Source organism: Centrocercus urophasianus, unplaced genomic scaffold (assembly GCF_019232065.1).
Source record: "Centrocercus urophasianus isolate 14NV4802_14NV808 unplaced genomic scaffold, USGS_Curo_1.0 seq_905, whole genome shotgun sequence".
In the NCBI taxonomy this organism is placed as follows: domain Eukaryota; kingdom Metazoa; phylum Chordata; class Aves; order Galliformes; family Phasianidae; genus Centrocercus; species Centrocercus urophasianus.
Window position 1 is genome coordinate 1 of NW_024885539.1, and position 11,047 is coordinate 11,047.

Genomic DNA, 11,047 nt, shown 5'->3' on the forward strand with positions numbered 1-11,047 from the left:
TCCTTCCCCCTTCCTTCCCCCTTCCTTCCCCCTTCCTTCCCCCTTCCCATTACAAATACACTGGGAACTGTGAGCTTTCACATCCACAGGGATCTTTTAAGCAAGGTGATTTTGCTATATATTTGGTGACTGTTCACTTATCGTGGTGGAATTCAACCTGTAAGCAGCTGCTCTTCATTCTGGTGTGGTGTGGTGGCTGCTGACATGCTGTATAAGGGAAAAGCCTGGTCTGTTTGGGCAGAAATGTCATGGGGCTGAAGGATGTTAAGGAACTCCATCCAAATGTTGGTCAAAGCAGTTGTTTCAATACGAGTGCTTATGGGATGTGCTGCAGCCCAACCCATTGGCTTTTCTCATCAGCCTGCTGGTCCTGCAGCAGATTATGCTTCTGTTGGACGACCCAGGGCAGAGCTGAGTGGTGAATTCAAGATTCCTCTCATCCTAGATGCATTGCTTTGGAAGAATTACCGGTCCAGGGCATGTTTGCTCTGTCTCTACAAAGACAGTTTTTAGCTTTGTGGGAAGCCTCATGATGCCCACGGAGGGAAATGTGTGAAGAATTCACCTAGGAATTCAAATTGTGACTTTGGAGCCTTTTCCCAAAAGTTCTCTGCTGGGTTCCAGTTTGTTTAACTCTTCTGCAGTGTTGCAGTGCTCCTTACCTGTGCTGGGAGATGGCAAATCACAGCTGCAAGGGAGAAAACAGCTGGAGGCAATTGATTGTTGAGTAAATCCAGCTGTTTCCTAAGGGATCTACCTCCAGTTAAAGGTATTTCAACACCAAGCCAAGGCAGCTTCAGGTGTTCAGTTCCTGCAGGTCTGCTCAGGTGAAGGTGGCACTGAGCAGGAAGGAGTTCTGCACTGGGTGTGAGCTGGGCTCTGTCTAAGCTCAGCTGTGTTGATCCCACAAAGTGGAGTAGGTAACCACTGTGACGATGATTGTTTTGAAATGTAATCTCCTTTTCCTTAAAAAGCAATTAACAGGAGCTTCAAGGCAGTCTGATACCTGGCTGGAGCTTGGCAGTACCATATCCACAGCTTTATAGGTGCTATACACACAGCTTGTCTAGTTTCTGCTTGTGAAATGAGAACCTGGATGCAATTTGCCACACGTGAGGTTTGACCTGTTGAAGCTAAGCAGCAGATAGAGGAGTTGCAATGCTGCAGCAGGATCTATGGAACACTCTGTGCCTGAGTGTTTGGCTCCCAGGTGCATCTGCAGATGCTGCAATGCCTTCCTGCTGCTGCACAGCCAGCTGGATCCGCTGGTCCTGAGCTGCAACCAGCAGCATTAGTGGCATTGGAACAGTTTATGAGCCTGCCTATGCAGAAAGGTGCAGGGAGTGCACTGTCAAAGGGTGAAGCTTGCTTGCAGGCACTGTGGGCACGTGGTAAACATCTCAGCAGTAATGCTCTTCAGTCTTGTCTTCTCATACTGAACTTGCTTAAAACTTGCACTGGCATCGTTCCTCTAATCTGTGTTGTTTTATTTTTGTCTCCTTGTAGTGGGGAAGACTTCCTTGATCACCAGGTTCATGTATGACAGCTTTGACAACACCTACCAGGTAAATGAATCCCTCTTGTTGTCTTCTCTAAGGCCTCTTCATTGCAGGCAGAATCCATTGGGCTGCAGTGGGGAATAGTACACAGATCACATTCTTAGCTGTTACATCTTGAAGCTTTATATTTTAATAACCTTTCAGAATGGCATTTCAGTGTATGTCTGCTGGAATGGCTTATCTGCAGCTCGCAGCAGGGTGAGCTGTAGTTACAAAGGATGGACCTCTTAGGTACACGTAAGTGACAGCAGCTGTAAGTCTGCCAGGTTTTTCACCATTTGCTACCAGACCATTGCAGATCTCATGGAGAACGGAGTAGGCACTTTGTTCCTTAAAAAAGAAGAGGCAGAAAGCCGAGCTGTAGGCTCTGAGAGCTTTAGGATGCTATGCAGGCTTTCTAAATGCCAGGGGAACAGTCATTGTTATCCAGTCCCACACTGTAGGATGAGCCTGAAAAGGTGGCAAGCTACAAAAGCAATTCAGTTTCATAAACTAAAGTGGGTCTTCTCTAAGCCACAACGTGCTTCACAACTTGGTTGTGCTTGGTGATGTTCTGCATTCGCTGAGCTGAGAAAATCTGTTCCCTGACAAATGTGAAGGGTTGTTTAGGGAGGTGGGAGGAGAAGGTAATGGGGAAAAAAAGTACAAGAAAAAAGCTGTGATTCTTCTGTTACTTAATGTCTATCCAAGTATTTCTTGATTAAATCTCTTTCCCCGTTAATGATTCCCTTCCTGCCTCATCAGTGATTCCACATTGCTGCTCTGTGAGTTGGTCACAATGAGATGCGAGTTCTCACTTAATGATAGGAGAAGCAAAGCTTCTGTGGTGTAGGAGGGCTGGAATACACATCATTGCTCCCACGGGAGCAAACATCCTTTCAAATCCTCCCTGCTGTAATTACATGGACATGTGAATGCCATCCTTTTATTTAATCTGCTTTTTTTTTTCCCCCCCCCCAGTGTTTTTCTTTCAGGTCTGCTCCTCTCTGCAGAGTCTGCGTCCTAGTTCTGTTTGAGGAGGTTTGGCCCTCTGTGCTTTATGGTAGCACAGCAGTCTCAGTGGGAAAGCTGGTCTAACATTACATAGGAAATGATTATGAAATGAATGATTGGGCCTTGAACCAGTAAGGAATGTTAAGGGCTTGGAAGGTAGCTTCAGTTTAGCTGTCAGCGATGCGGGCTTGTTGTGTGTGTTAATGTACTTGGTGTGGTCTCATTCATCCAGAGACCCCCATTTTCCTGAAATACAGGGAACCATGCCCTATTTTGACACAGCTGGAAGAGAGCATTAGTCATAAGAACCAGCCAAAATCAAATGACATGTAATGCCAAGCCAGAATATGCCTTCCTTGATTCCCAGGGTTTGATAGAGGCCTCTCCAAGCCAAATACGTGCATGGCACTGCGTGTCAAAGCGTGTACGTGGTTAGCTGCAGCTGGAGCTCAGCTGCTGAATGATTTGCTCTTTCTGGACATTTCAGATGAATTTTGAATGCATGTTTTCTGAGAGCTGCCACAAGCTATCATTTGAGCAGGGCTTGTGGTGTTCAGCTGGTAAAAATAGAAAGGTGTGGTTTGGGAGAATCTGTGCTGGACATTCCTTCTTTTTTTTTTTTTCTTGCTGCTTGATAAGAGGAATTCAGCTGCTGCCCATTGCTTGTTAAAAAGCAGTTTGCATGAAAGCAGCATTTGTGAACAAACCAAGAACCTGCACTGCTGTGTCGAAGCCAAACACCTGGGATAAAACAGTGCTGTCTGTTTCACCAGCAGTGATTCCTCTATGCTGGGAGAGGTTTTCCTTGTTCTGTGGCACTGAGTGTGATGCATAATGAAGGAGCAGCGTTGGCAAACAGGAAGACTCTGTGTGTTATGCAAGAGGAAGATTACAAACCACGCTTCCCTTCAGCTTCAGCCTCTTGGAGGAAGAGCAGGGAGGATGGCATTGAGTTCCGTGCAGCTGATCTGTGAAGATTCCCTGCGCTTTTCTCCTCCTTTTTGTCAGAACTGTGACAAAATGGCTGTTTTTAGCTTACTTATTTTAGTTAAAGTCTGGGATACAGGGTGCCTGAATCCCCCCCTCGCCATCTGCTGCTGCTTCTCTGTATCCTTGTGGTGGGGTCAGGACAGTACAGGTGGACAGACACACTTGGCTGTAAGTTACAATGTGTGATTCTTAAACGTTTTCGTTGCCAGGATCTAAAATAAGTTTTGTGCCTGGCCTTTGTGCTGTGCCTCCCATGTTGTGAGCACAAGGAGACTGAGGCTCCAGGACTCCTGCAGGAGGAGCTGAGCAGATCTCAGGCTGTGCAGCTCTGAGAGCTCAGAGGAGCTGAGCGCTTGTCATCCAGAATGGGATCCTGAGCATATCTAGGGTAAGATCTTAGGGTTTCTGTAGCTTTTCTTCTGCAGAGGTGAATCAAAACAGGCACAAGAGGAAGCAGAAGCACCTTTGTGGCAATCTTCAGAGAGTTACTCTTTACCCAAATGATAGAAGATGAAGGCAGCAGGGGAGCATGTTGTCACATCAGGCTCTGATGGATTCTCATACCCACCTGTCAGTATCATTTCTCTCAGTGGGCAATGTCACAGTCCATGATGACAGGTGAAAATCACTGGGTGGCCATGTTGGGATCCACCAGTTTTTATCATTTGTGTATGGATCTCTGGTTCTTAAAAGTGCTCTCCTGATCCAGCTAAGTAAGCTTGCTTTCTTGTGGGTAACGTGTAGCTGCAAATAGAAATTCAGATCTGTTTTTTTTCTTAATTTGCAACTGGTTTTCATATATTACTCTCAGGCAGGCAGGCTGGCTGGCTCTGTTCTCTATTCTTACCACCTAAATTATCTGGCAGAATACAATACATTAATTATTAGTGAGAGTGTAATGGAAGTCTCACGATGTAGATCATTACTGTAGAACAGGCTCTCCAGCACAAGTACCAGCATGGGAAAGCAGGGAAGAAGCAGCACGCCTCTTTGCCCTATTATCTTTGCCTTTCTCCTTTAAATCCATTTATTTGGGTCATCACGAAGGCTCTGCTGAGGGTGCAGCTGCTCGAGATGCTTGGTGTGCTGCTGGGCAGCCCTGTAGCCTGAGCAGATTGCCTTGGTTGTGTCCCTAAGGCAACCAAACTGATGGGGCTCGGATTCGCTCCCTCAATCCAGCCCTGAAAAATGGAGTGAAGGTCTTTAAGAAGCAGTTCTGGATGGCACTCAGTAGTGCTTTCCTCTTTCCTTAAACACGTGAGGATATTCTGCACAAAGCTCCCAACTGTCCAGCAGTTCAGGTGCAGTTGTGCTGAGCTGAGCTTTAGCATTGGCTGAACCTCAGTGATTGCTGGGCTGTGTGCTGCAGCAGAAGTGAAGCAGTCCACCTTAGCCTTAAGGAAATGGGCTCAAAGTGAAGATCCCTGATTCTGCTGATGGATGCTAACGTAGGTCGTGGCCCTCTGTGCACAGAAGTCCTTGCTGATACCTGTATGACTTCATGGGTTGCTGGCGAACATAAATTGAGATGAAGGTTAACAACTTCTTGAGCTTTAAGATGCTGTGCTGGTTATGGGTTCTATCCATACGTCTCATTGAATTGCCTGTGGGGCTTTGTCCTGGTAAGAAAACCCAACGTATTTTTCTTGCAGATCTGCTGCAGTTTGGCAGTAATGTTAATCCTGACAGTCACTGCAGTTGTTTGGGTGTTTTATTTGCAATGTTCTTGATTCTTCCTTTCTTTTCCTGCAGGCCACAATTGGCATTGACTTCTTATCGAAAACCATGTATTTGGAGGATCGAACAGTGAGTAAGATTTTTGTTCTCTCTGTGCAGAAGGAATGAGGGTCAGCATCTGTTGTGATGGTGCACAGTTCTGAGATGACTTGGAAGTACAGCCTGAGCCCTCATCTCCTGGCTGCTTCCAGCCTGATGGGTGCTGTGGGAAAAGCTTCCTTCCCTGCCTGGCAAATGGGAGATCATCAGTTGGCTCCTGAGGGCCATTTTGTGAATGGCAGAAGGTGCTGTGTTGGCATCCTTATTGGAGACAACTCGGAGGGATAGTTTGAGAGAGGGGTGCATAAGGGTAGGAGTTTGGGGAAGGGAGCCACAGTTGAGCCATTCTGTTTTGGCAATCTGTGTTTTATCCCTCACAGCATTGCCAGTTCTTAGCTAGCTCCCTATAACCTATCAGCCAGCTCAGTGTTACCTCCAGCAGGAACCCACACGTGGTGCTGGTTGCTTAGCTTGGTGCAGCTCTGGTTCCTGAAATGAAATCACTGCTCTCTGGAAGCAAGCCTGTGGTTTAAAATTAGTTCAGATTCTTCGTTAAGAAATTCAGCCACTGAGCTGTTTGCAGGAGCAGGTTGTTCAGTGCTGCAGAAGCATGGTGTTGTATAAACCCACAGCAAATGTGATTGCATCAACAACGCTCCAGGGATGAGGTGTTGTTTCCATAGCAGAACTGGCCCTTGCACATCTTTCCATACATGTTGCTTTCGGTACATCCTGCCTTTCCTTTCAGAGCCTTGATGGTAAGAGACATTAAACCTCATCTGTGTGCATGGTACTTTAACGTGTAAAACCTGGTGCAGTGATAACCAGCGTTTTATCCTTCCTGAAACATTCACACCAGTAGCTTCTCCAATGCTTTGACAGCAGCTGGTGGTTTTTCCCTTACAAGCACAGCATCCTTCCACCAGCTGAACGCTCCTGTTTCTCCCCTTCAGGAAGGAAAGCATTTTTGCAAAGAAAAGACAGCAGAAAGGGCTGAGATAGGTGCACACACACCAGCTTGGCTACCGCAGGTGCTTGGGAGAGGTTGCTATAAAGGAGAGGACAGTTTGCTGCTGCTCCCAGTCCCCAGTCACCTCCTGCATGAGTTCATATTTTTCGTTAGCTTTTTCAAAACGTGACAATTCTTGACTCTTTTGATTTTTAGTAGCAGTTTGGCTTTTTTAATTTTCTCCCACCCACAGATCAGGTTGCAGCTGTGGGATACTGCGGGTCAGGAACGTTTCCGTAGCCTCATTCCCAGTTACATCCGTGACTCTGCTGCTGCTGTAGTAGTTTACGATATCACAAGTAGGTATATTGCACTGGGTTTGACCTTTTTTCTTATTTTTCTTGCTTGTTTGACTGATTTTGTTAGGTACGGTTGCAATTATGGGACACAGCAGGTCAAGAACGGTTCAGGAGCTTGATTCCTAGCTACATTCGTGACTCCACTGTTGCAGTTGTTGTTTATGATATCACAAGTGAGTGGGGGGAATTCTGCATTTCTAATACTCTGCCCCTTTCATCCTTTAGCCTAGCTTTGCATGTCCTATCACAATCACGTGCTTGTTCTTCATTCTGGCATGGAAAAATTCTTTTCTTTTACCCTAGTCCAGTTTTAAGCTAGCCACCTGATCGCTGCTGTTGCAATGTATGGACTGTCTGATCAACTCCCTCACTTTGTAACCCTTTCCTATCACATTTCCTGAAGTCTTGAGTCCTGGCTGGTCTTGTTGCACTTTGCCCTGCTCCATCTGCTTTTTGGTCACGGTATCACCGATAACTTCTGGTCTCAAACACGTGAATCATGTTCATAGTTAGCTGAATTCTCAAATTAGACATTGCACTGGTAGCTGTAGCTTGCTTCACTCCATTTGCCCTCCCACCACCACCAAGGTTTGGGCGTGGGCTGGGGGGGAACTGCATTAACATCACATTTTCATTGCAATCAGTCACTTTCACACTGTGCAATATATGCAACTGACCACTACGCCCTTCTCCTGTAACAATTGCTCTTTCATTTCCTACTAAGGTATGTACATTTTTGTGAACTAAAATGTTAGTGCTTTTCTCAACTCTTCTCCTCCTGTCCCTCCCCCCCGTTTCAGAAAGCCCAAATTCACAGCATTCCCTGTTTGCCAACAGCAGAATTTTGCTTTGGAAGAACAAAACCTTCACACATTTCTCAGTTCTGGGGCTGAACTGACTGAGAGCAACAGCCTGAATCGATACCAGTTCTAAAGAGCTTGTCCTTTGCTTTATAAATACTAGGAGATTACAGCAGGAATAAGGAATTTACCTGTGAAATCTTTAATTGTTACAAATAGCACTTTCATTTGAGCTAAAATTACAGGTTAGCTGTGAACCTTGAATTATTCTTTTACCGACCTGGCAAATTCAATATTACCGAATAGCAGAGAGACAAATGAAGACACTGGCAAGTGATCAAGCCTTGTCTGTCTGGCACACAATATATTACTATGCAGTAGAAGCCATTAAAAAGAAATCAATGACTGTCGAGAACTGCGGCAGAGCCCCATTTGCTGAGTACCAGAACTGAGTGAGGCAGCTCCTCGGCTCACTATGGTAAATGCAGAGCACCAGGGCAGCTTCTGTGCAGCTCCTTTCTCCTAATGGGATGCAGCTTCTCACCCACGTGCTCGTTAGGTCAGGGTAGGCTCCTAAATTCTTTATGTTTTGGCTTTTAAGAGCGGCACGTTAAGAAAAAGCACCTGTGTATGTATGAGATTTGCATTGCTTGTTCTGTGCAGGAGATCAGGAAACTGCTGGGCACCCTGCAGCAATAAAGGAGTTGCTGGTATTTATATAGCCCTGCTAGTTCTGAGGGAAAATCCTAAGCCCAGCAAATAAAAAGTGCTGAAGCTGTGCAGAACCACAGAGCTCAGAATTCTTCTGAGAAGTGCAGAAGCCGTGGGGCCCTCCTGCAGTAGGTGAGCAGTGCAGAGTGATGGGCAGTGTCACATTGATCCCCATTCCCCACGCTCAATTTTTGTCCAGCTGAACAACACGGGGACTAAAAGAGCCATCAGTCTTCTCATTTTGGACGTTGCCCAAACCAAATTCTGTATCACAGGGTCACAGAATGGTTTGGGTTGGAAGGGACCTCAAGGATCGTGAAGCTCTGACCCCCCCCGCTGCAGGCAGGGCCACCAACCTCCACATTTCATAGCAGCCCAGGCTGTCCAGAAGCTGCCACCTCTGTATGTAGAGGTGAATCCCAGTGCAGGGAGTGAATACCAGCCCAGGTGAAGTTAGGGCTGTAGCTTTCATGCACTTGAGTGTGGGGCACTTTGGGGTTTCGCTTGCTGGTTCTTCATCGCCCTGTTAGTCCAATTCCAGAAATAAGAAGCTTCTATTTGAGGCCTCCAGCTGTGTTACCTGCGATGCGTGCCGAAGCTCGGCAGTGATAATCCTCTCCACTGTTTTCTGTTAGATGTCAACTCGTTCCAGCAAACAACAAAATGGATCGACGATGTCAGAACGGAACGGGGCAGCGATGTCATCATTATGCTGGTGGGAAATAAAACAGATCTAGCAGATAAGAGGTACGGAGGAACAGCTCAACGTCAGCTGCTTTTCTTGGGCTGATGCTCCTTTCTCCAAGGCAGCTGTTTGAAAAGGAACGTTCGTATTTCCTTCTCAAATGCTGGCTGTGTCTGGAGAGGTCTTGGTTTTTAAACGTCTCTCTTTTGGGCAAACCCGGGTTTACAGCACAGACACTCAATCCAATTGCTGGGATACAAATGATGGGTGCAAGTTGTCCTCCCCTTTAGAACACTACAAGGTGTTTGCATACGTTGGCAAACTTCTTTTTATTGGAAGGTGTGCAGCTTCAGTTATAAAAATGCAATGCAAAAGCACAGCATGGAGGTGTTCTGTATCTGATGGAAATCCCTGTTTTCTCAGAATAGCTTCACTCGTGCCCCTTACTTCACATTTATGACATCCCACTAGGAATTGTTCTGTCTCTCACATGAGATGCTTCGTGATTTTTATCTAGAAGCTCTTGATCCCAAGTCCTCTCCAGTTTCAGCTGCAGCAGACTGCTTAGTGAGTGGGATGCCTGGATGGGGGTGAACAGCAGAAGCCTTTCGGTATGAGATGGTTACATGTGGTCCTCCTGTAGTCTGCAAGCTGATGATTGTTACTGGGTATTAAAACCTTTCAGTTGCTACTTCTTGAAGCATAAAAACACAGCTTCCTGGACAGGGACTTGTAGGAGTCTCTTTGGTCCATTCAGCTGCTTTGCTTTGGAGCCAGGTGTGCTGTTGTGGTGATCGTGCTGTTCAGCTGTGCTCAATCTGTGGCAGCTGTCTGCAGGGAAAACCACTGAATGCCTTGAGACTGTAATGTAGGAGTCATTTCCTGGAGTTAAAGGCAATAGTGTTAATTTTCAAGGTGTCCATCTGTTTGGTTTTTATTTTTTTAATTGTGTATTCTCTTCCCCAGGCAAGTGTCCATTGAGGAAGGAGAAAGAAAAGCCAAAGAGCTGAATGTAATGTTCATTGAAACTAGTGCGAAAGCAGGATACAATGTAAAACAGGTGAGTAATGCCTTGGCTGCATCCAGCCCTTGCACCTTTGTGACAGTAAGATCTGCTCTTAGGCATCAGGAAGTCTTTGTGTAGGGATATTGGTAGTCCATATGCAAAAACCAAGAGCTGAAGTTGTTGGCTGAGGTTTGGAAACATTTCTAACCTTGCAGCAAATGACTTTTGCGACGTTTTTCCTCTTAGAAAAAAAAAAAAAGAATTATGATTTTGGACCTACAGGTCTTCCTTTATACCTTCCCAGACCTCTGATGATCCAGATTGGGTGTTTAGGCTGAAGGAATGAAGGCATCAGTCAGAATGTTGGGGACCAAGGTCTGAGGAGTGCTTCTGTATCTGCTCAGTGAACAGATGCAGGCAAACCAATCAAGGAGGAAAGTGGTTGTGTAAAATGCTTCTGCTGTATGGTGAGACAGCATGAACTGCCTTCTCTGCTTTGTTGGAGGGTAATGAAAGTGCCAGCAGATGTTCTTGGGTAGCTCAAGCTATTAGTTTTTGATAGATAATGAGTTGCCTTTGAACTGGGGAAAGCAGGGAAATGTCTTTTGAGCTGATGCAACAGCCATAAAATTAGATTTGATGCTGTGAGATGGGCAGCAGCTCTTTGCATTCGGACATGCCAGGTGATGTTTTATCCCTTGTGTTAATGGAGATAAAGCACTTGGCAAATAGTGAACTGGTGAAAGCAGTGAACACTACAGAACTGAACTGAGGTGTGCATGAAAGAGAATTTTGTCTGGGCTTGTTATGTGAGCAGATCTGCTTCATGGGAGCTCATGGACTGAGAGCCAGAGCTGTACATCCATACTGACTCTGTGTAATGGGAAGCTGAGTTTTCATGATTCTATGATTCATTGATCTTGCAGTATTTCATACGAGGTCGTGACCACTGAAGGGGCAGCCAGCAGGGAGAGGGAGGTGATCGTCCCCCTCTTCTTCAGTGCTCTTGTGAATCCCCATCTGCAGTGCTGAGTCCAGGCCTGGGGCCCCCAGCACAGGAAGGACATGGAGCTCTGGGAGCGGGTCCACAGGAGGCACTGAGATGAGCAGAGGGCTGGAGCAGCTCTGCTGTGAGGAAAGGCTGAGGGAACTGGGCTTGTTTGGCTTGGAGGAGAGAAGGCTGCAGGGAGACCTCATGGTGGCCTTCAGTGCTTGAAGG

The 11,047-nt window shown here is 46.3% G+C and overlaps 1 protein-coding gene across 2 annotated transcripts; it reads left to right on the top strand.

The window, feature by feature from the left end:
• The first annotated feature begins 1,469 nt into the window (after window positions 1–1,469).
• Window positions 1,470–9,981, top strand: LOC122171684 (ras-related protein Rab-6A-like). Of its 2 annotated transcripts, none has more exons than XM_042839410.1 (5): window positions 1,470–1,565; window positions 5,295–5,348; window positions 6,694–6,799; window positions 8,773–8,884; window positions 9,789–9,981. In XM_042839410.1, the coding sequence occupies exons 1-5, from the start codon at window positions 1,536–1,538 to the stop codon at window positions 9,964–9,966; spliced, it is 480 nt and encodes a 159-aa protein (XP_042695344.1). In that variant the 5' UTR covers window positions 1,470–1,535; the 3' UTR covers window positions 9,967–9,981. The 2 variants fall into 2 exon arrangements, with proteins under 2 accessions (XP_042695344.1, XP_042695342.1); XM_042839408.1 differs by lacking the exon at window positions 6,694–6,799 and adding an exon at window positions 6,521–6,626 and having other exon boundaries at window positions 1,471–1,565.
• The last annotated feature ends 1,066 nt before the right edge of the window (window positions 9,982–11,047 follow it).

What these genes read in the sequence shown, in the direction of transcription:
- LOC122171684 (XM_042839410.1), top strand. Translation starts at nt 1,536, where the DNA reads ATGTATGACAGCTTTGACAACACCTACCAG. An exon ending in GCTTTGACAACACCTACCAG is followed by an intron (nt 1,566 to 5,294) that starts GTAAATGAATCC and finishes CTTTTCCTGCAG; the next exon opens with GCCACAATTGGCATTGACTT. An exon ending in TGTTGTTTATGATATCACAA is followed by an intron (nt 6,800 to 8,772) that starts GTGAGTGGGGGG and finishes GTTTTCTGTTAG; the next exon opens with ATGTCAACTCGTTCCAGCAA.